The sequence below is a fragment of the Brienomyrus brachyistius genome, chromosome 14 (assembly GCF_023856365.1).
Source record: "Brienomyrus brachyistius isolate T26 chromosome 14, BBRACH_0.4, whole genome shotgun sequence".
Lineage (NCBI taxonomy): Eukaryota > Metazoa > Chordata > Actinopteri > Osteoglossiformes > Mormyridae > Brienomyrus > Brienomyrus brachyistius.
Genome location: NC_064546.1, coordinates 3,718,972 through 3,745,273, shown reverse-complemented (window position 1 = coordinate 3,745,273; position 26,302 = coordinate 3,718,972). Strand labels below are relative to the sequence as shown.

General features: G+C 44.1%; 2 protein-coding genes across 4 annotated transcripts; one reads left to right on the top strand and one right to left on the bottom strand.

Moving 5' to 3' along the window:
• Nucleotides 1-106: 106 nt before the first annotated feature.
• On the bottom strand, nt 107-14,646 carry mis18bp1 (MIS18 binding protein 1). 2 transcript variants are annotated; one of them, XM_048974879.1, is made up of 17 exons: nt 14,626-14,646; nt 13,354-14,091; nt 13,090-13,257; nt 12,380-12,696; nt 12,014-12,087; nt 11,316-11,437; nt 11,112-11,202; nt 10,807-10,937; nt 9,710-9,870; nt 9,071-9,134; nt 7,355-8,717; nt 7,111-7,274; nt 6,392-6,531; nt 5,128-5,273; nt 3,025-3,112; nt 559-610; nt 107-421 (listed from the first exon to the last, which is right to left on the bottom strand). In XM_048974879.1, the coding sequence occupies exons 2-17, from the start codon at nt 14,009-14,011 to the stop codon at nt 312-314; spliced, it is 3,849 nt and encodes a 1,282-aa protein (XP_048830836.1). In that variant the 5' UTR covers nt 14,012-14,091; nt 14,626-14,646; the 3' UTR covers nt 107-311. The 2 variants fall into 2 exon arrangements, with proteins under 2 accessions (XP_048830836.1, XP_048830835.1); XM_048974878.1 differs by lacking the exon at nt 14,626-14,646 and having other exon boundaries at nt 13,354-14,616.
• im:7136021 (uncharacterized) lies at nt 14,631-17,477 on the top strand. 2 transcript variants are annotated; one of them, XM_048974891.1, is made up of 4 exons: nt 14,631-15,575; nt 15,775-15,981; nt 16,373-16,589; nt 17,148-17,477. In XM_048974891.1, exons 1-4 carry the CDS (start codon nt 14,909-14,911, stop codon nt 17,347-17,349), a joined length of 1,293 nt encoding a protein of 430 aa, XP_048830848.1. In that variant the 5' UTR covers nt 14,631-14,908; the 3' UTR covers nt 17,350-17,477. The 2 variants fall into 2 exon arrangements, with proteins under 2 accessions (XP_048830848.1, XP_048830847.1); XM_048974890.1 differs by having other exon boundaries at nt 15,769-15,981.
• The last annotated feature ends 8,825 nt before the right edge of the window (nt 17,478-26,302 follow it).

Here is a 26,302-nt window from a genome sequence, read left to right as displayed (position 1 = left end):
CATGACGACATGGGCTTTTGAGCATAACTCGAAAAGAACTAAGATCGTTGTTTCATAAAACGAGTCCATGTAACCAACAGATTCACACACCTGAACACAATACTACTTAAATTTGGAACGAATGAAATTTATTCCATATTTACAGTTTCCATTACAACATCGAAAATGCAAAATTTTTAAAAAATGTATAGTTCAATTCCAATATACTGAAAGCTTACACGAGGAGTAATTTTTACATACATTTTTTTCAGTTTTATAAGATCTCATACTGGCTAAAACGCTTTAAAGCATATACATTTTTTTAAATAGACTTAGTCATCTTCCATAAAGTAATAATCCTCATCCCCACTTTCATCGGAAGGTAGAGGAGCTGGGTCCTTGCCAGAGAACATTTCCCAAACAGGGAGGGACTGGTTTTTGGCTGCAAGACAAGCAGAAATTGCAAAATTACCATGTATATAAATTTATAAGCCACAGAATACACACCATATGTATAGGAAAAAAATATGCAAGAATTAATATGGCATACAGCTTTTCCATTACTTCGAACAAGCTCACCATTATCTCTGCCACGTTTCGGTTTTGTGGACGGTGTTACGGTGTACTTGTCCTGTAGGGGTTACATACACATGAACACCTCTCACATCTCACTACCTCTGGACTGCCGGCCTCTTACATTGCTTGAGTGTAAATGATATTTACAGCCATGGCGTGAAAAGAGACTCATTGAAACTTAATCTGAATTTATTTACCCAATACTGAATGTAACCCAAACTTGAATTTCTTTATCTGAATACCAGAATGTGAATTCGAATATGTTTACCTGAACTTGAGTTAAAGAACCCAACCTTGAACGTGTTAGATTAAAGACTGAATTCGTTAACTAAACTTGAATTTCTGTTACTTAAATAGTAATAAAAATTCAAATTCAGGTTGTAAAATTCAGATCTTGAGAATGCCGGTTGAAAACTCCAAGTTCAGAAAATCAGGGATAACACCCAGGATACTCTAAGAGCAAATGAGGAATGAGGATAGATCTAATCATGCACAATCCTGGCCAATCACAATACAGTCTGCAGTTATCGGAGATGGGGTTTTTCTACATGCACCACCTTAATGCAGTGGCCACGTGGCAGACTCAAGACACAAATTACTATAGACACATGCAAAATAAAAATCTGCTCACAACACAACGGAAGTTTCCAGAGGACAAAGAAGCTAGACAAACCATTTGGGCTGAGTGATATACCGATTGTTTACAGTATATCGATATAGTTTCAAAACAAGACAGTGGATGACAATACCGTTTATATCTATATACTTTTATTGTGCATTAAAACTGGAGTTCAATTAAAGATTTTGAATAGAAACTAATAGTATTCCTTCCTGGCTGTATGCAACATGAGAGCTGTGGTCGTGATGTTGCACAGAATTGTAACATAGCTAAAATCAAACCATTCAGTTAACATCTTACTCGGAATTTGTTGGATCATTGTTACTTAGTTGATTTTGTTTTAAATCATTGTCAAACAGCTCACATGTTAAACATACCATAATTTGCAGTTTTGTTTCTTTTGTTGAAGGCTATTGCTTTAAAATAAAGATCTTTCCAGACAGTACACATACTTTCAATGACCATCAGGTTTCTGTTTTTAGAGCCATTTGCGAAATGGGTTTTAGATTGTTTATGAACAGAAAAAAAATGTCCATGCGTTTTGACAGCAATATTAAAAAGAGAAAAACAAGTTTGTTTGTGGGCATTGTGGAGTGAAATGCTTATGGCTTTTTTATATGAAACAGGCAACAGATACAGGCATCAGTTATCCCTGTCAATTTTGAGAAAATGTCTATATTACATTATGTACTACATTTACGAAAGGTAAGGTAGCCCTACAATTGCATCTGACCACATATTATTTTAATAAATCTGTTTGTGTGGTTTTGATTTAAATCTGAGCATTTAGCTCACTTGACAGAAATTATCGTGTATCTGTCATCTGCCTAAAAATACCTAGATAATGTTTTTTGGTCAATATCGCCAAACCCTATGGACCATACAGCAGTGATGAGGGATATGGAATTTCCCAAGTAGCAAATAACTTTTTTTTTTTTGCTGACGATGACTGTGTTTACATGCAATAAAACAATCAAGGTGTCTACGTGTGTTTTTAATAACCCAATTACTGAGTTTACATGGCTAGCTCAGTTAAAAACACAAAAGAACATCTTAACTGGGTCACATGTAAACATAGGGTCTCACTTTGTGACTTGGGAAACCACATGTCCTTCCTCTCCTCTGTATGGTCTGTAGGGCTGGCCAAAATGGACCAAATACCATATCTTGATGTTCACTACCATATGTAGAAAACCCCATCTCAAACGACTGGTGACTCATCTTGTGGTTGGCCACCATGGCGCTTGATTAGATCTACGCTCGTTTGCTTTCTGAGTATTCCAGACAAATAAATTGAATTGAATCTGAATTTCTCTACCCAAATTTTCTCTTTTCAACCTAAATCTTACTGCTTTCAGGGGCTGAATTTTACAACATGATGATGACATTTTCTTACCACAAAAGCAACAAATTCAAATTCAGAAAATAAACTCAAATTTGAATTCTTTAATTCAAGTTCAGGTATTGGTATTCAAGTTTGGGTTCTTTAATTCAAGGTCAGGTAAACATTCAAATTCAGGTTCTGGTATTCAGATAATAAAAGTCAAGCTCAGAATAACACATTCTAATTCAGCTGAATAAATTCAAATTCAGGTTGTGGTGAGTCTTATTTGATGCCATATAGAGCTGTCTACTGCTTTAAATTTAAGTTACTCTAATGGTTTGTGTTGGCTCACTATGCAGGATCACATGTCACGCTACGCAAACAGTAGTGGGAAAGTAAAACAAGTGGCTGTGGAACACAGTAAAATGTGTGACAGCAAGAACAATATTTGTCCCTGTGTCACAATGTCAAAGTGCAGTATTTAGCACACAGCGCTGTGCGCCCCCTGCAGGCCCCCAGCACCCACCTGGAAGGGGCTGCCTGGTCCACGAAGCGCGACCCAGTCCTTGCCCATCTTCTTCTGAAGCTTGTACACATAATTATCATTGTTGTTTCTTCAAAAACAGGCAGAAAATCACAAGCTCAGTTAATTCAACATACACCGAAGACGGTCGCAACACTTAGGTGTCATTAGCTGCCACAGAGGGCCTGTTCACACATGGTATTAACATACGTCCTGGGTGATCCGATCACAATTGGACAGCACTAATTACAGGTGCGAATGCAAAATGCATTTAAGACGCATTGAGATCAGAATCCTTACCCCACATTCAGAGTGATCTGGGACGCATATGGTCACATTCTTATAACAATTCCAACGCGAATCGAAGGACCACCTACTCCGCTGACATCCTTATGTGAGTGGAAGTACATATGTACTCATTAAACGCAGGACCAGTATTTAACATATGACTTATGTCGTAATGCCTTCCAGTGCAGAAATGGGACACTGTGTAGCAAACTGCATTGTGAACGACGACGCATCTAGATTATTGTTGCGATATGGCGGTGCATACAGACGCTGCGGCTCAGAGCTTCTGACGACGTAGCCGGATGTTTTTGTTTTTTGTGCATTACTTTTTTTAAGTTGTATTGTCTAGATACATGAATGAATTGTCTAGATGACATCCTAGAAACTGCTCTGCAAATTTCGTTGTGCAAGAAAATGTGCAATGACAAAGTCATTCTCTCTTATCCCCAAACACCAGCAAAAAATAAGTTTGAATCTGCTGGGATGCTGGTTTAATATCAGACTGTCGTGACCCATTCGCATGAAAATGTCAAAATGCGCATTATTAATGTTCTGTACAAATTCGGGAAAAATTAATTCTGTAAGAAGTGATTTATTAAAAATGTTTTGGAATTTGCACAGATCATATCTAATGTGAACTTCGATGTCGCTTCCTTATTTACGTCAAAGCTGCTCCAAACTTTATTAATATTGGTGAACCGTGCCGGTAAAAATTACATGAACGTAAAATTGAAAAATTGAAGCGTGTAGGTAACAATGTATGTTCAATAGCTTAGAAAAAGGAAGTGTCCATGGAAACATATAATAATAGCATAATTGTTTATATAGTTTTATATTGGACTGCCTGGGGGCTTGAACTCCTGGTGGGAAATTTCAGTCCCACTCCAGTGAAACAATAAACCTCCTCGCTGAAATTCACTAATTTTGAACTTCATTGGTTATGATTAAAAGCCAAAATATTAGCATATGGCAACCAAAAAAATGCATCCCAGACTGAACCTTTTACCCTCAAATAGAAAAGTATTAGCCTGCCCAATGTATATCTCAGTACTGATAGAGCTTTTTAACACATACATTTGTATTGTGCTGACACGGTACAAATGCAGGTGTACAATGTGAAAAGTTGAACTTTATTGTGAAATATATTTTGAATTAAGTAATCACATTTGAATTACGTGAAATAAAATTTTATAATAACGACTGTCTAATGAAAATCACATTACAAAATACAATTTAAAGATATATTATGAAATACAATACCTGTTATGGAATTATTTAAAAATAAAAGGATAATTATTTAAATATGTATTTATTCATTTATTTATAGATATTTTTATTTATTTCATTTTCAGTATTATGGTGTTCTGCATAAAATTTTTGTTACCCTGAAATGTGCAAATAGCATTTGATTTTTCCCTTCTTTTAATATTCGACAGATTTTAAATATGGAAGTGATTTATGTGCTTATTTGAATAAGATGCAGGAAATTGAAATCCAATTACAAGCAGCCGGTCGAGACGCATACAGAGACGCATGTTAATGCCAGGTGTGGACAGGACCATAGATTACTTGTTAGTAGGGGTGTAACGGTACACAAAATCGCGGGTCGGTACATACTTCGGTTTTGGAGTCACAGCGGGGGTAAAACAATACGATTTTTTTTCCTTTATTAAACAGTGGTAACTGAACAAAGTATGACTCTTTAAAAAAAATTGTCTGTCTATACTGCTACAAACTAGTACTCTAAAATTTACTTAAAAGATAACCAAAGTAAAGATTCTCTCTAGTAAATAATTCAGTGAAGCAGGACATCACTACCTGTTAATGGAGCCGAGCATCCCAGGGCTGATATGAAGACACTGTGGCGTTTTCACCAGGGGGAAGCCGGAGGAGCTGGGCGTCTGCGGGTTCTGCTGCAGCTGCTGGAACACGTGGTCCTCCGAGTGGGTGGACAGTGCAGGCAGCTGCGCGTCGTTAAGAGGGATCAGAGCAGTGAGCGTCAGGCAAAAGAGCGGGCTGGATGAACTCAGCACTATTGGGAATGAGGGTCGGATGGAGGCAATGCGGGAGGAAGATTCCCAGGGACGGTTTACATCAAGCTGGCCTGTCGAGCCCCGTTTAACCCTGCCGGTGTGTGTGACTGTGTGTGTGCGACTGTGTGTGTGTGACTGTGTGTGTGCGTGCCCTGTGATCTCCAACACAGTGCCACCTGCCTCATGATCTCTGTGGCACGGGATGGGCTTCAGGCCCCCGCGACCCAGTAACAGATAAGTGGCTGGGAGTTGGATGGATGGTACTTCATCAGACGAGGAAGCATGTCAGAAGGATACAGATAAACCCACTGATTGTAATTCTCGTATTTAGACACTTATTAACCATTTGTCCATCCAACATTTTTAGAGCGGGAAACAAAAAACACTTAGTTCTATTTTTTAAAACCTAAATACTAAAATGTGTAATACATAAATAAACCGGACATGGCATTTAGGGAAAAAACTGCATGTCTTAAACGGTGTCTTGGATGTAGCACATTTCCTCTGTCAGAGTTGTCAGCTTAAAGATGCACCTCTGAGGCTGTGTCTACAGTGGTATGTTTTCGTTTAAAAATGCAGATTTGTCTCCATTTTTACATTTCATCCACTGCTCTGCAGTTTGCAGCCCCCAAAAACTGAGCCTTTCGACAGTGCTTTCGGGGTGGTTCACTTCTGAAAACTTAAACGTTCATGAGTGAAAAGGGAGACATTTGAAAATGCAGACTCTAAAAGCACTCTAATAGGCTCCTACTCATCATGTGGCCCTTCCCTGCTTTCATCCCGCCAGTTACACCTTCTCATTGCCTGATTGGTCACCTGGTCACCCTACACCACCGTAAACATTATTCCAACATGGCGGACATGGAGCAGCTGATTTCAATGGCGCTTTCCCTGCTACTGACCTGTGTGCAACTAAATAGCTTGATACACTGTGACTGCTGCACATATATGCACAAAAAGGCTAATTCACTAGTCACTGTGTCATGTATGTGATATACATTATCTCTCATTTCAGTGTGGATGGCGTGGATGGACACTTTATTTCGCACCTTAACCCGTTTGCTCTGTAGGGGGGAGCTGGTGAACACGTCATCGTGGTTGTCTTTCGGCATGTTGTCCAGGAAATTCCTCATCTGCTTCTTCCTCTTCAGCGTTCCCACTTTCGCTGTTATCTGCAGTGGCTCCTTCGCTGTTCAGAAAAGGAAAGGAAATTCCCGGTTTGTGCCCTCAGGTAACAGCGCCCCGTTTACGCGAAATCGCTAATTACGTATTGGAATTGAAGGCATTTGCCAACTAACAACTGATACACTCTCAGGTCAGGCATTCAAAATGCATATCCATTTGATCCGTGACAAGCTAATCCCCTACAAGGCCCTGACAAAGATTTTCTCTTACTGCAAGCGGTTGATTGCAGTTGTTGCTGTTAAAGGTGACACTGGCAAGTATTAAGTTTAGGGGGAAAATTACTTTGCCACATGGGTGATATGGGGGTAGCTGAATTCTACTGAGATCAGAAACAATCAAGGGAATCTGGGGGCAAATACTTTATCAAGGCAGTCTTTGTTCATAAAATGTAATGAAGTCATATAATATTGATATGCAAAAAGGTGACTTCTAATGTTTTTAATTGCTGCCTTCAATATTTTTCTGCATAAGTTCTGCATAGACAAGGGAATGCACAATTTGCTAATCTCTGCATGGTTCTCGACACAGAATGGGGTCCTTTTGTGATACTATGCAAGTGTGTCATAAAACCCGGAGCATGTACCTGGTTCCTCCTTCGAGGGGGCTGTCTTATTCCTGCTAGGCCGGACCTTCAGGGTCTGCTGGCAAGTGTGCTGCTCCTGGCATTCCGTGGCAGAGCGCGTGCCAACCATCATGGCCACATTTACCCAGAATCCACTCTGGTGCTTCGGCAGGCTGGACACAGCCCTAATACAATGGAAAAGTTCCAAAATCCTTATGCCTAGTTCAGAAACTAAAACCACTTAAAACTATTATTAAAGACTTACTTGTGCAGTTTGTCCAGTTCTTTTTCCGTCCAGGCGTCATCATTGTCCTCCACCTCTTCCTTGTCCTCCTTCCTCTGCTTGGCCGCTTTGACGTTCTCGTTCTTCCTCTTATCCATGTTTTTTTTTGCCTCTCGAATCCTCTCTGGGGACTCGCCGACTTTCTGCCGATTCTGCTCACCATTTCTCTTTAGGCGAGTAACTTTCCTACGGCCGTAGTCCTCTGGGGACGGCTGAAAGTCATCCAGCTCAGACTGGGAGTCGGCGGCGGTTGCTGCAGGGGAGCTCTCTCTGTCACCATCTTTCACTTTTCGGTTGGTATCTGGTCTCTTCGGCAAGGCAAAAATCTCGGGGCTATCCATTAAACTATCGCTGTGAGGAGATTCAGCGCTGCTCCCCAAATCTGAGCTGCTTCTTGCGTGGGACTGAAGGCGACGCCAATGGCCTTCTTCGGGCGTGTCTGGATTGGTGGAGCTTCCCGCCTTCCAACGGGAGCTCCTGTGAACAGCAGAACCGGAGCGGGTCTCGGGTTCCGGCAGACACGTCTGCCGGGGACGGCCCCGGAGTGCTGGGATGGGGGTCCTCCTGCTCATCGCACCCTGCCTGACCCTGGAAGAAGCCCTTAGTGCCCTTTGGGACTCGTCGCTCCCGCTGTCTCTCCTGACGACCCCTGCTTGAGTCGATCTTCCTTCGGCCTGCTTTCTAGCTCGCAGTTGTGATTTTGGTTGCCACCCCGGATCTTCTGCCTCCAAGCTGCTGTCATCAGTCTGCAAAGCGCTTGCTGGATGTTTATAGCGGCATTTCCTCACTCTCCGGCTAGTGTGGGTCAGGGGTCCCGGGGTGCAGTCGGTGTCCGAATCCAAACGTGCCTTCTGGAGCTCCACCCTGCCCCTCGAGAGCTTGGAGCGGGTCGCAGGCTGCAGGTCCGTCGCTTCTTTCTCAGCGCAACTCCTGGGAAGTGGTGCTTCCTTGTTTGATCTGTCCCTGGCCCGAAAGCGCTGCTTCACACGCCTCCGGGGTACGGATGGCTCACTGTCTTCCAACTGGGACCAGCACTGGTGCTCATCTGTAAAGCACGCATCGCTCAGGCTGGTAGAGTGGACCCCCTGCGTACCTGCCGGGGCTGGGTCTGACTTAGCAGGGGAGAAATGAAGGCCGTTCGCCTGGCAGCACTCCTGTAGCTGACCCTTGCTGAACAGGGGCAACAGCTGCACTGTGAACTGGCGCGTGGTCTTGGCAAGGGCCGCCTCCCCTGCGTCGTGGGCGGGCAGCTGCTTGTGAGAAATGCCTGGACTCTTGCTGCTACCAAGGTCAGAGTTACTCTCAGCCCTGTCTCTCCCCCTCTCTGCTGACCTCAGCCTGCGCTCTGCAAATACAGAGCATTCAATTCATGCCTAGAGCCACCTTCTGGCAGGATTATGTATTACACACTTCCTAATCTTTATATTTTCATAACATTTTCCATGGATATAAATACAAAAATAATGAATACAAAAGCATTAGCCCTAAACAAATTTATTATTATAAAACAACCGGCTGTGACTTAACTGATTAAAATATCCTTGGTACTACATAAACTGCAGTCGATGGTGACGTCACCCATCTGGCACTGGTGCAGGTGGATGAACCACTCTTGCAGCAGGGGCCCAGATATTTTAAAACGTGACGGCCACATCTCGGAAGTACTGAACGCTAGCACCTCCTCGCCTACACACACACCTGTTTTAGAATGCGCCTTCTCTACGCTCTTTGATGATGTGGAAAACTTTGCTTGCTTCCAATTCTGCAGGAGGAAAAGAAAAATGCACAGTAAAACGGTCCATCGCAGGGGACATATGCACTATGGGCCATTCTGAGGTACCAATTCAGCTAAAAACATTTCGTGGGTACATTTAACAAAGAATATACGGTAACGCTTTACATTAAGTACACCTTCGTAATGCATTCATAGAACATTCATAAGCAGCATGCAAGTATACCTTAACATCCTAACATTCCTTAACAGCTTTAATACATTAATAAGAAACATTACATGATTATACAATTATATTCTTTGTTATTACTAAATAATGCTTCTTAATTATATAAATGTATGTTACAGCTGTTAAGGGATGTTAGGATGTTAAAGTATACATACATTATGAAGGTGTACTGAACATTTTATGAATGCAATATAAAAGCATCATGAAGGTGCTGTTAATGTAAAGCGTTACTGAATATACAGTATGTTTGAAAACAAAAACATCTATCTATTACCAGACAGAGTAAAACATTCCCCTTCCATACATAGCACCCCATCCACATGTAACCCTGGTAAAGGGGCACACAGATGCCTTAACAAGGCATCTTGACACTCACCACAAGCGGAGTGGGAGCGGACATATAGCTGTCCTGTATAGTGACGTTCATGTCCGAATCCACGATCACCCGCGCCCCCTTCCAAAACTCCAGAGGGGGCTTGAGGAGTCTGCCGCTGCGAGACACCTTGGTATCGCTCCCGATTATGGCAGAGCGAGGCACTGCGTGGGACAGTATTTATTATAATCATTAAGAGTGATAATACACAGTAGGCCAGGCTCTCTCCCAGCATATCGAACTAGCATGTTCATTCTTGTTTTATTTAATACATGTTGAAATTCAATTAATCATGGCACAAAAAACAACCGCTAGAAGTCCAAAACATTAGATATGGCTGGCATGCCTTCCTGTGTCTCCACTGTTTCAGCTTACTGCAGGAGCTTATGTCACACTGCGCTTGCATTTATAAAGACTCACGTCTGCAGCAAATGCTCGTCCCTGGCAGGCGGGATGGCTACACGGCAGCATGAGTGCACAAGCTCACTGGCAGGCGGGATGGCTACACGGCAGCATGAGTGCACAAGCTCACTGGCAGGCGGGATGGCTACACGGCAGCATGAGTGCACAAGCTCACTGGCAGGCGGGATGGCTACACGGCAGCATGAGTGCACAGGCTCACTGGCAGGCGGGATGGCTACACGGCAGCATGAGTGCACAAGCTCACTGGCAGGCGGGATGGCTACACGGCAGCATGAGTGCACAAGCTCACTGGAAGGCGGGATGGCTACACGGCAGCATGAGTCGCACAAACTCACTGGCAGGCAGGATGGCTACACAGCAGCATGAGTCGCACAAGTTCACTGGCAGACAGGATAGCTACACAGCAGCATGAGTGCACAAGCTCATTGGCAGGCAGGATGGCTACACTGCAGCATGGCTACAAAGCAGCATGAGTGCACAAGGTCACTGGCAGGCAGGATGGCTACACAGCAGCATGAGTGCACAAGCTCACTGGCAGGCCCTGCGGCCTTCTCAAATGCTCAGGCAGATCCCTGCACTCAGATCCCTCTGTCCAGTTTTGGCTCTCCCAAAGATTTAGGGCAAGACAGGAAGAATTGAAAAAGAAAAAAAAAAACAAAATTCCTCAAAGTACTCACAGGTCCTGGGGGTCTTCAAGACAGACAGTCTGGGCGTGTGGCTCTTTGTTGTAGATTTGCTCTGCTTCTGGGCTGGTTTCCAATGAGAACCTTTGCCTTTTTGTTTATTTTTGTCAGAGTCCGAACTGTGACTGATAGAGGAAATAATCATGAGGGATCTCTTTCTTTGCCCATCACCCCTTAACATCTATCCTTCCTGTACATGGAAGCATCCCATCATCTACAGACCTTTCAAAACCTGTCTTCATATTGGCCACCATTCTCTAATAATATGACATCCAGCTGCAGGAAATAGGCATACATACCTTTTCAACTCTGTTAAACAGTCCTGCAGGTAAACCTTCCACTTTTGAGGGAAGCCAAAGAGGAACTTCTTCTGCAACCATCCAGGCAAAGCTACGCAGGGTGAAATACAAGCGTCACACAGTGGTAGGGGTGTCACCATTACGTCGAGAACTTTAAAATATCTAGATGTGCTTCGTCATCAATTTCATAGGACGACAGCATACACTTATCGACACTGGGCACCATCCGACCCAGCAGCACGTAGATGTTCCCAGAGATCGTCTTCAGCGTGTTGCTCGAGATTCTCTCTGCGATTATGTTGCTATGCCAAGGCATATTGTCGTCCCTTTGGGATACAGAATGCAAATCGGGTCAACAAGAGCTGCACTTCTAATGAACGTCTGATGACCGCTGCACTGGCATTTCGGGAAAAACCTAAATGTTTTCCAAACACACTACTGACTTGAAAACAAACCCAGTTTTTCAGTTTATAAGCTACTGTGTTACAACAGGCTCTTGGGGACGCATTGAGGAAATGTCCTGTCTTAAGATAGGTAGAGTATAAGGCAAGTATTACAGAAGCAAATCCTAACTAACTTTAGGAATTCCATCTTATTTCATCCTATCTTAACGCAGGTTAAGAAATCCTAAATACAATCAACTTTTAGGTCTGTTAATATATTTTAGGAAGTTAGGAAAAGGGGATTACAAGGTTCCTATCATTAGGTTAGAAAAGAAACATTGATTTTCATCTAACTTTTTTTCTTCCTAAATCAGGTGCTAATCCTAGATACCATGGTTAAACAGTTAAGATTTGCAAGTTAAGAAGTTTCTATAATGCAGCTCCTGGATTCTGACATTATTTATTAAAATAATTTCTCATCATTACCAACTGTAGCTATTAGCTCCGAGCTGTACTTACACACGTACGCCATCAACAAAGAAGCCATTGTTCACCATCTTAACCTGCCATTCCTTTAAATGAATTTCATTCGCCTATAAAAGGAAAAGTGAACATTTCATTGTTATAGTTTGCAGTGCATTGTGGGTATATTTATTGCATGACATAGGGCACTTTATTATTAATAAGAAGCAATTTCAAACACAGCCTTGCTTTTTCATTAGCTACACTGCACTCTCCATTAGTTGGACTGCTTCTTGCTGCCCAGAAGTGATGTCATTTCCTTAAGGGCAACAACCCTGGCATTAAGATCTACAAGGAACGCCAGCTAGAGAAAACCGTATGTGCCAAACTCCACTGAAAACAGCAGACCCTCTACTCTCTTACGGTGCCATGTTGTCTCCTCTTCAGCTTTATCGAGTCCTCTCTGGCTCTCTGTTGGAACATAGCGGCCCTCTTTTTGGGGATGCAGATCCGAGGCGAGTTCTGCAGCAGGGCATCGTCCATGATGTCCGGAAGTGGGCCGTGGACGGGGCCTCTGGGGGCTGTCTCGAATGTCTGGGCTATAGATTCCTCTGGGCTGAGGGAGGAGCCAGCGGTCGAGGGGGCAAGCGACACAGCGTTCACATCCTGGGAAACCTCGCTGTCAGTCTTATCGCCACTCGTCATCATTAAGCTTCGTGTTACGGATTCAAGAGCAGCCTCTGCAAACAGAGGATCAATGTTGGAAGCCTACTCATTATGACAGCCAGAACGTTCATGCTTAGCCAGATTAGCATTAGCATACAAAATTTAAACCATCTCTGAATCATACCAGCATCATGTCACTCATGGCTGAATTTATCCACTTTGGGATGTGCATATACAAGACCTCAGCAATTGTTTTTACAAGCTGTATTTTGAAAGAAAACATCTTCACCAATCTAGGATCTCAGAGGTGCTGGAAGGAAGCAAAAACATGGACTGTCTGGGGGTCCCAGAGGACCAGGCTGGGAAACACTGCGCTAGGAGATGCTAAAATGCATAATTTAAATACCCAATTCTGCAAATGCACTGGAAGCATTCACAGGTCCAGCAGCATAGTACCATCTGCTAACCTGCACGTATAGCATAAGCCATGCTATCCATTCGGTTGACCTCCTGCTGACGCTTCCGGAGCTCCATCTTCTCCTTCATGAGGGCGAATATCTTGGCTGGAGAATTCTGCGATGACTCTGGCCTCAGAGAAGACAGAAAAGGGGCCTTTTTCACCGGATCTTTGGGGACTATGAAGGGTAGAACATTAAAGAGAAGAATGAGAACTCAACCAACACTAGCAGAAGTTCCTAACAAATAAGATTGCAGGATTCTTAGCAACCTACCAACAAAAGGCCCATCCTGTGTATTCCCATTTGTGGACAAATCATCATCCAAAGAATGGATACTAGAAGCTGGAGGACCATGCCATTTTAATGGTGTACATTCACTGACTAGCTTGAATGAAGGGCATGTGGATTTGGGGGTCACTTTGAGTTCCTTCTGCATGTCCAGACTTAATGTCGGATTACTTTGAAATCTGGGACCTTTCTCGGGAGCAGGCAGGGGTGACAAAGTAAGGGCCTCCACATCATACGTAGCCTGGTGGAGCTCCTCGTGTTCCTTCTCTTCTCCATTCATCCAGGGATGTTCAAATTTTCTTGGGGTCTTATTTGGTGCTTGATGTCCACTGGCTGTGTCACCTTGTTTCTGCTGAAGTTTGTTTTCACTCAGCACTTTGGCTTTCAGCCTAGCAAAGATTTTGGCTGGGGATTCCACTGATTTAGGGTGCATCACGTTTGAAATCATTTTCTGTCCTTTCCTTGTTCGGAAAAATAGAGAGCTGTGGTCAGCGGAGATGGAGCTCAACTCAAGAGCGATTTCACCGTAGCCGTTTGCGTCATCCGCAACTGTAGAGTTCGTCACTTTTATATGACGGTTTGACGGCAACTTCACAAAATCTAGTGGTTCAGCTGGATGTCGGTCTCGGTTACTTCCTGCCATCTTCGGCGAATCCTTGACAGGTGTGATGGTGTTTGACGAGATCTTATGTACTGGTATATATTTAAACTGCCAATCTCCATCTGTTTGGACCGATGGTCTTTTAAACGGGGTAATCATGTTAAGATAGTTGTTTTTGACAACTATAAAATAAGAACTTTGTTACCAGGTTGCAATTTACTATCATATGCTAAAAAATCCGTGTGGATTTTCAACCATAAAGCAGTGCATCCTTCTTTTATGAACGTGAGAAATATACCAAAGGGACGGCATCAATCCCGAATACGGAAAACTCAAAATGACAGAACGGCGTCATGGATATCTAATTTTCAGTATTTGAAACAGCTAACAGTACATTATGAGCAACAGCACTCGCGCAAGTTTTAATAATTAGTTATTAGAAATGAACACGCAGGTGTAGCACAAGTAATAACTAAACGGACACACCGGCAAGGTAACGGAGGATAGTAACCTACATGAAACGACGCATTCTCAAAAGTAATCTCGCATTATTATAAGATAAATAATTAACTGTAATTCTAGATTGGCTGCCACGGAATTATATTTAATTTTAAGCTTACTTGCAACGAGCCTCTATTAACAAACGAAAAACTCACCGCCATATTTTGAATTTCCCATACAAGTGATTTTATTGGTTGTCGCTTACATATGACGTCACGACCGTCTTTGCGTCATAAAATGTCAACAAACCAATGTCATTATAAAGCGACTTTCTAAAATTTAAACATCTGGAGTGATAATGGGGAAGACAGACCCCTACTGACCAGCAACAGGAACACTATGGGAAATATTGACTTTTGGGCAAATTAACTGAAATCTCGCATGTTGACATGAAAGATGATTACGCAAAAATCATTAGAATAACTTAGCTAATGAATAATGGCCATTTCAGCATTTCAGCTCCCCCAGGAGGTGTGGTTCCACGTGTTCCGATTTCTCCAGCCCCACGAGAAAGGAAACATTAGGAACACTTGCAAGTTCTTCAAGGTGCTGATAGACCACCCGGCTCTCTGGAGAAACCACACGGTAGTCCTGAAGAATATCCGTTCGTATGATTCGCAGTTCTGGGCCACTCTGCGTCGGAGGAGGACTACCTCCGTGGTGGTGCACAAGGCTGGCGTGAAGGAGTGGAAGCGGCTTGCGACGGCGCTCCCTTTTTTGACATCGCTTACCATAGTGCAGTGCTCGAACCCGAAGACACTGTGCACCATTGAACGTTTTAAGGACTTGAGACGACTGGCGATCCGCAGTTTTCAGTGCCCACCGGGACTGGCCGGTGTTCTGGCTTCACTGGGCCACTTAACGAATCTGTGTTTATGTGAGCTCAGCGGAGCTCCTGCAGATCTGATTGGCGCCGTGTCAAAGCTCTCTAGCCTCACCACTTTGTTATATCATGAGAGTGATAAACCTATACCCAAGAAAGCCTTCCACACTATGCTGTCATCACTGCCTCACCTGAAGCATTTGTCTTTAAAAATGGGAGTGTTATATGGAACTCTACCCGACGACTATTTTATATTGCCCAAAGTGAATCGGGACCCCAGTGGTGAGGAAAATCGTTCCATTATACATTATTATTTAAATGTGTGTGTTTTTTTAAGTAAGTGACATCGTTCCTTTATCTTGAGTTTTTCAAGCAGTTCAGATAATGATCCCGTCCCAAATGTACAATAAACAGATCTTTAGAGTAATTCTGACAAGCCTTTGATTTGATTTAATGTCTTTTTCCTGTGTGGCAGTAACAGGCGAACCACGTGGTGCTGAATTCGGACTTGCCAAGCTCGAGCTTCTGAGCTACATGGACCCCATCCTGCCTCCCGCCGGCTTAGATGGTCTCCAGTGTCTGCAGAGTCTGACCATTGAATATAGGGACAGGGCTGTGGAATCAAACCGGTGTCACCTGAAAACCTGGCTGAGCAAACTCCCCTGCCTGACTGAGCTCACAGTCACAAGTAAATAACTGTGTAAATGTCAAACTGAAGTCAACCCATCCATAATGTTTTGTGCTGATTTTTGAAGCCCTCATTTTTACTTTTTATCATTTTTATTAAAACTTTGACAGTTCTCAATAGAAATAAAGTATCTATACTTAGATTAGTCTTTCAGAAAAACACCAAATGAATCCAGGCCTAGGAATGCATGCTCTCTGGAAACGCATCCTGCCGTTAAGTGTATTTTTTGAGAAAGCAACATGCTTAATTTTGTCATTAACTTCACTTTTGAAGTGCTAGGAGTCAGATTTGAATCCTATAATATCAAATGGAATCAATTATGCAATGCAGGCTTTGAAAATGCTATTTAAGAACTTGGTTAGAAATGCTCTGGGCTGGTATGTCTTCACAGGAGGCTATCCCCTCAATGTGTACGCGCGTGTGATACCCAGGACGCTGACGAGCCTCTCCCTGCCGCTGGTGTTTCTAAGTCTGCGTGAGATGCAGGTGGTGGCCAGGCGGGCTCCTGGGCTGCAGCACCTGCACACGGACCTGTGGAGCAGCGATGGCCATGCGTGCCTGCGGGAGCTGCCTCGGCTCTTCTGTCAGCTACGCACTCTCAGTCTGCGGTGAGATCCCCCTTATCGTTGGCTTTCTTTCCCCAGCCTCTCACAGAGTCATGCTCAAGAACTCCTACTGCGACCACTTTGAACGGCAAAATAAGAGGTGGAATAATTAAGGAATAATTGCGGCTTCGTGGTCCGCTGGAAGGACACTAAAATGATCCTGCAGTGACAAATTTAGGCTAATCGCTATTGTATCATTAAGGGCAATGCATTGTGGTTTAACAAAACTGGTTAGTATGCAGAAAACCAGCAGTAGAAATCATAGAGCCTAATTTGCCCTATTATTTTTTCTTGAATAGGTTAGGCAGCATAATTTTTGACAGTGGTCACCTTATTTGATTTAGGTTCATCCATCATTTCAATTCATTTTGTCTTCCTGTTCTATCTATCCTATCTTGTACCTGCTTATCCTGTGCAGTTTTTCAGGGTGAATTTAGGTTCAGAGACAGTATGAAAACGTGTTGTCAGACTGTCACATGGCTTAAATAGTGTGTTGCCGATAGCTGTAAAATTCCAGGCTCAGTATGTTGAGGCAGCTGTTGATTCTCTCTCTGCACCCAGGGACCTGAATATAACAGAGATGGACTTCCTGGGCTTGGCCAGATTGCGGTACCTGGAGAAGCTGGTGCTTCTCCACCCAAATCCCAGTCCCGAGCTTCTGGGCCTGATCCGCGAGTTCCGAGAACGGACCAACCACGAGGTTCAAGTAGTCCACTCTCTGCCCTGTGGAGACCCGGCAGCCTGCTGCTGCTATTTGTACTAAGTGCTATGAAAGATCATAAACGGCTGAGGGAAAGCACTCTGTTATTGTCATCGTGCTTGTTTTTGTTTATCCTGAGTTTGCTAATGCGATTTCTGCTCGCTCCATTAATAAAAACCTGCCATTTTTCATCTGGTTGTGCTCCCCTCATTAATGATTGTACTGGCGTAAGTCATTGTGTGTAGATAACGGGCGTTTTAAAATCGTGGCGCTAATGGATTTTCTGAAATGTTGCAGTGGCTAGGAACCCAATTATAGCCCGTGTGCTAAAAGGCCAGGATGAGGTTATGGAGACTACCGGGTGAATTTAAATCTCGGATGCGGATGCGCCGAGCGGACCATGGTCCGCCACTAGAGGGAGGTAAGAGCTCACGATAAAAAAGAGGGTCTTTCTCAAACAGGCTTATTTGCATGAGGCTCTCAGCAACGCAGCCCTGCCCACCTTCCAGAACGATTCGTAGAGATTTGTGCAGAATTCATTCTGCCATGGTATACTTGCATGGCTTGGCTATGTGGATATTACCAAACATGACTTACTATTAAAATGAAGGTACAGCTCGACTTCCCAGATCACATACCTAGGGTTGAGTCTGTGTCACTTTCCAGACCTGGCAGGTAAAAGTGTAATAAGTATGTTAAGAGCTCATGTTCAATTCAGGCTTAGTTCAAGTTAGTGCTTTGATTCTGGGAGCTGACCAATCAGCCTTGAGATTAGTTGGGTACAATGTCTCGAACCTGGAGCCAAATCCTGGAGATACAGGGCACACCTAAGACTGGGGGGGGGACGCACAAATACATAGGAAGAGCATGAAAACATGTACAGAGCCAGGGGTGGGAACTGAACTCACAACCTGGAGGTATCAAGTCAAGCAGCCAATCTCCATATTTCATCATGCTGCATTTCGTTTACATTTACACCACAGAGGGCAGGAAAGTTCGGCTTTGTTGCTTTGCACAGACAGCACTCATCAGACGCAGCCACACAAAAACAGCTATGTCATGGAAGGAAGCAGAGAAAGGATTGTTGTCCATGAAAGTAATGGATGCCACAATCCATTGTCTACAATAACACGGCCCAGCCCCGCACTACATTACTATGACAGGCATCCCAAGTTTTACTTTGCCAGCGCTGTACATTTCCCAAGGGCACTGCCAAATAGTGCTGAAAGCGTTTTTGTTTGTTTTGCTGTTGTTTCGCAGAAAACGAACTCTAGAAAAATTCATTATCGCCTTGGCACGAGCACATGACTGTACCGCTACCACGAAGTAGACTGGTTTTTTCCACCACCATTGCTCTCTCCCTTGGAGCTGTAGAGTCAGTGGGCTTTGAGGCAGTGACTGGCTGATGCATTTAGGTTTTCCTAAGAGTGTGAGAGTGACCAAAAGGTGTGTGGGGGGGGGGGTGGCCTGGAGGCCAGATTTGGAAGTAAAAAGCACTTCAGAGGAAGAGTTTTTACTTCTGCAACAATGACATCAACCTGAGTCACTTACATGTAGGGGAACAAAGCATAAAAATTCCATCCATCTGTTATGTATAGAAATTTGGTGATTTTTTGTCATTTTTTTGCCCTGCACTGGCATCTCAAGCAGGGTGTTTCCTGGGATACAGTCAAGGCCTGTACATGATAAACTAATGAAATATGGATGGACTACATTTTTTTGTTATCCCTACTGAGAGTTATCCCCACAGATACCTGTAAAAATTGCCGATGTTTTGATGGATCTTGTAAAGAAAATCTGCAATAGAAATTGTCAGCCGGTAGATAGTGATCTTTATAAATAAACTAATTTGGCCCTTTTCACCAAGAGTTCCATGTGAAATTTCCCCCTCTGGGTTGGCAAGGATGGAAGTTACAAGAGATAAACGTTTCATCCAGATCCACCCCCCACTCGCTCCGAATGTATTTATCTAACCTGCCAAGCAATCAGATTAGCCAGAGAAAGCCATGGCACCTCTGGACTATTAATGTAAATGTCAGGTTTTTGTTTGATCGTGCTGTGACTTAGTTTAGATGTGTGCCTGCGGTAATTAATCCGCAGCCAGCCAGACCTGGCGTACCCCCAACTCCCAGAGAATGCTCACTAACATTTGCTTTTGGGAGTTAAAGACTCTACTCTTTTTCCACCGAGGTATAAGAGGTTGTCGGAGTTGCTTTTAGGTCCAATAGCTGCCCCTCCACTGCACACCATGGGAAATGATACCACAACCAATCTGCGCACCTGATGTAGCTGCAGGAGTGGGGGATTATAACCTCATTCGAAATGAATGCCTTCTCTTACTCCTTCAAATAAGGAGGGTCCATTAATACGTGTAGGGAACAGTATAACAGGGAGAACAAGCAATGAACAAGGTCCAGACACATTCTGAGGCGATAGGGAGACTTGGAATTAGCGGGGGAGACGGAGGATTGGGGCAGCTTTTGGCACAGGGGTGGGAGCCGGAAGTGCATTATTAGTTAATTGTAAACCATCAACTCCAGGTGACCTTAATTATGATGGCTGAACACTGGAGGGTGCCCCTGGAGTACCACCTTAACACCTTCTGGGAGAAATTCTTCACAGAAAAATCCTGGCCCCAAACGGGTGGTGCTGGTGGCTTCCAGTGCATGTCACGGTTCAGGGTCCGATTGGCGCAGATGGGAGCTGGAATCGCTGACATCATCATGGATAGCCCCTCGCGGCTGATTCCAAAGGCGCTGCTTCGTGCCAGAGACATTATGCAACGAACACATTTCTCCCTGCCGTCATCTCCGATGAGATCTGCTCGTGAACAAGGTCGCCTGGGTGCTTGGCTCCAGTCCTCCAAACTAATATGAGTAAACATTACCCAGTGAGTCTCACACCGCACAAAGTCTCTGAAAGTCCATACCTATGATTCACGCACCCCCCACCAGGGCCAGCTCTAGCGATAGGCAAAATCGGAAGCTGCCTAAGGGCTCCCAAATTACCTGCGTTGTGAAGGAAGTGAAATGATCATCAGTTTTCTTGGTGGGGGTGCCTCCCATGTAAAGCTTTGCCTGGGGCCTTTAAAAAGGTAGAGCAGGCCTAAATCAAGCTGAAACAGATCATCCCTTAAAAGATAATCCATTACCTCTAATCATCCGTGCATTTTCAACATGACAATTACAGATTACCCACGGGAAATCCAAGAACATACAACAAGCTTTGCGAAGACAGCTTAGTCTAGCGCTTCTTATTATAAATAAATGACACTATACCCACATCCACATGCACATGAAAGTATCACTGAGAAGAAACAGTCTGATTTTTCCATATGATTGTTTCCAAAAGTGGACAAAGTTCACAGTTTAATGGGCTTGTCTGTGTGATCTTTGGTTCAGAGAGCCCTTATTGGGATTTTTTTCCCCAAGATATCTAATTAACTCAGAAAAGTCAGGAAATAAGAATTTTTTTCATGTATATGTATTTTTTTTCCCCAGTAACTCTTCACACGCAACGCTGCAACTTCATAATGCATTCATTATTCACTCATAGAACATTCAGTGTGCCTTCATAATGCATTCATAGAACATTCATTAGCAGCATGTAAGGTAAGTATAAGTAAGTTAAGTATACCTTAACATCCTAACATACCTTAACAGCTTTAATATAAATTAACAACAAACATCATTTCATTCGATCATAATGTTTGTTTTTCAAGTATATTACTGCTATCGTGTCTTGTTCATTGACAGTATTATGAATTCAATGCTTTAAGACATGTTAAGGTATAATTGCGTGCTGCTTATGAGTGTTCTATGAATGCATTACGAAGGTGCAGCTAATGTAAAGCATGGCCTTTTTTCATATTCCTTGCTTCTGTTTGTGTAGGTTTCCTCTAGATGCTCCCGTATGAATCCCCAGCCCATAAATAAATTGTTGGCTGAATTAGTGTCTGATACTCCCATAGTGTGTCTTTGCATGGGTTTGTGGCCTGTGATGACCTGGCAGCCCGTCAAAGGCGTCCCTTGGCTCTTCCCCTGTGCTTCCCGGGACAGCTTCCAGGATCAGACAGCGGCCCTGTACTGTATGAGGTTGGATGAGATGAGATGACATGGTCAGAATTTAAAGGGGACCGTTGAAATGTGAAGATTAGGAGGATGCGCAGCGGGGTGGAGGAAACGTGTCCCCAGGCCCAGTTTTTGGCCGTACTAACCCCGCCCGCAGACAGCGGGAGCCAATGAAGTGGAGCGGGAGGCAGAAACAGGCAGCTTGGCGTGCTCTCGATGGGGGTGCTCCTGAGGGAGGTACAACAGACGGGCGGGGGGAGGGGGGGGCACCGCCACACGGTTCTGCTGTCCCAGGTGAACTCGCGCCGCCTTCAGGGCCGCGGTTTCTCCCGCCGGGAGCGAACGGGAACGCTATGGCACTCGCCTACGGCGGAGACTTTGACGCCACTGTTGAGGAGCTGGCTGAGCCGCCGGAAGAGGTGCTTCTGCTCGTCTGGGTGAGGAGCGGGACTGACAGGCGAGGGGGCATTGAGGAGTCGTCGTAAAAACAAAGTAGCATTATATCGGCTCACTCAAAGTTCTCACTTCTCACTTTCATCTGAATCTGATGAACCTCAGGGTCTAAATGGGTTGGGAAGCTCTATGCAAATCAGACCGATCTGACTTTAGACGAATGTCCTGTAATTATCTTTTCTGGGCTGTGTTGAGTGGGAGGGCTGGAGTGGACATCGCCGCCCATCGCTCCTGACGACCAGGGAAGCACAAGAACCCACTCGGCTGCTTCAGGTTGCCCCATCAACCATGAAGGACCAAGGGTCATAGCATGCTGTTAACCTGATTCGCTGCATCTTTGTGAGAGGTGACCTCTCGTGTTCGGAGGCTGGAAATCAAGATGGTTTTTAAAAATTGTTCAAGCCCGATTGTCTGTTTTTTTCATTGTTTGGAGAAACATAAAAATGGTATCTATGGCTCCCAGGTCCCTTTGGTTCTGCTTATACACAAATATGAGCAGCTACAGCATTATGGTGTGGATTCATTCACTCTATAACATATTGTAGATGTAAACACATTTTGACTGTCTTACCAAAAGTCACTTAGCAGGCCACATGGGAGATCTACAGATTGCGAGAAAACGCGAGTGCAAAATGTATTTTTGTCTGCAGAGAGTAACACTGGAATGCTGCATTATCTGCCCAGCATCAATGTAACAAGGATTCTGAGGGATGAATTCATCATCTTGACAAGGGTAAGATGGCCCCCTTTAATAAGTTCCACTGTTGATTCCTTGCAGAAGGAGTGGAGCACGAGACCTGCAGCTTTCTAAAAAAATAATAGAAAGTCTTCCCATGATGCACAGAAGCACTCGTTAATACTAAAGGTTAGACGTATGAAGGATTTTGGCATGATGGGTAACAAAATCTCCTGGTTACGGAAGCAATACATGAGGGAGATATCATGAACTGACCTTCAGACCATTTTCTACAATATGCATCATTTGACATGTGTGAAATCTCTATGTGTCACAAAAACATTTGTCACTGTTAAAATATTAAATGCTCTTGACATCAACTGTTGCCTGAAAGACAGCATGTCACTCGCATGTAATTGTATCCCACTGGATTTACAGGTATGGATTCTGGATGGACTTAATATAGGTGGAACTGTCAGGAATCCCTAAAATCTTCTAGTAAGCCGAAGAATACCCAGATCAAACACCCTAAAAAAGCATTTTTTTTTCTTGTCTGTTTCTTTTCCAGTCCTAATGAAAGACGACAGCTAATCTGGGCTTTTTTTGCGAAGCAATTCTGTTTGTCCTCAAGTATCTTTCCTACCTGAATAACTTTAAATTAAGATACTTAGATATTTATTCTTGTTTACCTTTAGATCCCTGTCAACATGCCAGCCTGATGGGTATAAGCACTGTGACAGAATTGAAGTTGAGTTGTCTTCCTTTTCATTTAGCCCTATAACAGATTGGTGGTGTGAATCATCGTATTGAACTTGACATGTGAACATGTGTTTGGTTGTGTGTGCCTGCTAGCTAAGCTTTTAGAGACCACCCAGATGTGTACAAGTTAAACCAGAAGCTGGTCAGTATCTATTTGGTATACTGACTTCTGCCTGTACTTCCCACTTCCTGTCTGTGTACCTCACTTTTGCTTTTTTTGTGTTTCTCTCTTGACTGATTTATTAACCTTTTTCCATTTGTTACGGGTTTGAAGGGAATTACGGCCTGTTGCAGATAATCGCTGATTTCATTATCTCCGGCTGAAAATCGACTAAATAACTCCTCCCTCCTGGCCCCCTGACATTTCCTAAAATGTGATGAAGATGTGCAATGGATCTGTCAATGTCACGCTCGAGACGCCTTGCTCGGATTAAAAAGTAAATTTTATCTGAAGAGCTCTTTCAACCTGCCTTCTACCTGCTACATTATAGCCGGCAGGTTTTACCCACCCCCTTAATAGGTTTATTGGTGGGAGGGAAGGAGAACATTCTGGATACCTGCTATCATAAGTTTTATTCAGAAGCTCTCTTCCAGCCATGATCCTCTGTTGTCATTGCTCCTGATTGATGCGGCACAGATCCTCTGTGAAATAAGGCATGGTGTGGTTTTTTTTTTGCATCCCTGCCAAACAGTCGCATGTTTAGCATTAATTTTGCTCTTCTCATGGCAGCCCTGCGAGCTGCACCCCAGGCCACAGCGTAACGAGCAGGGAAGCAGACACCTCACAATCTGAGCGTGCCATGCTGCCAGCCAAGGAGGTGAGAGAGCAAGGAGTGTTGCTGAATCTCGCAGACAGAGAAGCCTGCTGCCGTCCGCTCTGCCCCGTACACTTGCTGTGACCCCAGCGGCTTGGATACGGGTGGCACAGTCATGTGTCACACTAAGAAGCGTCCTGAAAACAGACGGCCTCCGTTTGCACCTGCCAGCTCTCAGGGAACAACATCAGTCTGACTGTGTGGCAAAAAACGATGGAACGTTCTGGCCTGATTCTGACCTCCAGCTCCAATATGAATTCTGGTGGGTGAGGGAGCTGTGATGCTTCTCTCAGTAGCTGTGATACTTTCACGCACCATCGGCTGACACACATCGGAATCACTGAGGCGAGATCACGCCCGTGTGATGTCACGCATCGGCCAGTGACTCACGGTGTTCCGTTTCATTGGCTCATCCTCGCCTTAAGCGTGGTTATGCTTCGGGTCGCCCTGATTTCCTGTTTTCAGCCCTGAGCCGGATCTTTGGAAAGATGCTATGATTACACACAGTGTTGCACCAGCGTCAGATGACCCCCCCCCCCCCCCCGGATACTTCGGCCATCATGCCGGCTCTGGGCGGCTCTGCAAGTCCCCGTTCTCCACAGAGAGCCCCTGTGATGTCAGCTGCCCACCACTTTGGTTGCGGGCCCTGTTATGGACCTGAGGCATGGTGCGGGCTGGAAATGAAGGTGACAATACACTTATGGCTCCAGACAAAAGGGTTTATTAAACAAGCTGAACACACTGGGGAAGGAACAAAATAAAAGGGTCCATGGGGGGTAAAAGGTAAACAGGGAAAAGAACTAACAAACACCGTCGAATAATACAAGAAGGGAGGAGGACACAGCAGAAGGACAAAGCAACACAGAATCATCTTCACAGCTCAACATACAATGACTGACTGGAGAACAGAGCAGGGGCAGGTACTTAAATACACACAACCATGAGAACTATACCCAAACAACCAATCAACGAAAGTACAGGACAACAAGCAACAGGTGTGGCTAATTAACAGAACTTGAGCACCTGACAGTAGCACTACAATGCAAAGCAAATCAACGCCGAACAGAAAGGTACAAAAACGAAAATCAAAACGGAAGAAGGGCAAACCAATTACAGAGAAACAAATAGAAATGATAATAAAAACTGGGGAAGCAGAAAAACCAATAAATACAAAGTAACAGACAAGAACCCCTGACCATAGGATTAACAGTTTGCGCCACATACGTAACACACTGCATTATGCAGTGAGCCAGGAAACATGGGAAATACATTAGGGACTAGCATGAAAACAGAGGAGGGAACAGGATGGCCAGCGACACCTGCTGGCCAAATGGGGAAAAGCCGTGAAGAGCAGGGAAGGACGGACGCTGACCCTGACTGGGCCGCCAGTGGCCCCACTGTAACTCCACAAATCTTTACACTTATGCATCCTCTTAACATCGTTTTATTCCCTCCATGCCGCGTGGAACTGCAGCTATTTTAAAAAACATTCCTCAGTCTTGGAAAACACCAAAAGGCTCAGTGTCAGACTACCCGACGCATTGATAACACCTTGGAAAAAAACACCCCTCTCTCTACTGCTCGCAGGAAATATATTGGAGGATTATGGGTATGAAATGTGATAATGTATCTGAGGGGGGATGGAGCTGATGCATGGGAATACATTTATTACCTCGCATGCCTCTCAGGTCGGCAAGGCCTGCAATCCCCCCTCTGTGGCATATCATGAGCTGATTATACCCATCAGAGTGCCGCAGTAAATGAAATGCCATTTGCTCGTAAAAGGTGAATATTTTAATCTCGCCGACTGACATTGGCAATTACTGATTCATTCCGCCACTGTCGCTGGCAGACGCCAGGCAGGAACAATGTCACTGCCGTGGTTCTGCCACCAGCTGCCAGTCCTCGGTCATTAGCCTCGTTGGCGGGTTTTAATACCCCGTCTCAAATGCATAAGATCCTAGAAAATGTTCCATGAATTCTAGAGGGTGGAATCCTGACAGAAAAAATGAATACAGATGAAGCTAAAACTCTCTGAAAAGTTTTGTATAATATGACTTCCATAAGATGTGACTCATTAATGGCTGTTTTTGTGAAATGATAATGTGGTAAGCTTATGGAATAATTATGAAGCCATTATTTAGGACCCTTCATATGAAGGTCAGTGTGAGAAGAGTGGGCGTGGCCACAGTGAGAGGGAGAGTCATATGACACTGGGTTTTCCTCCTGATTGGTTCTGCCTG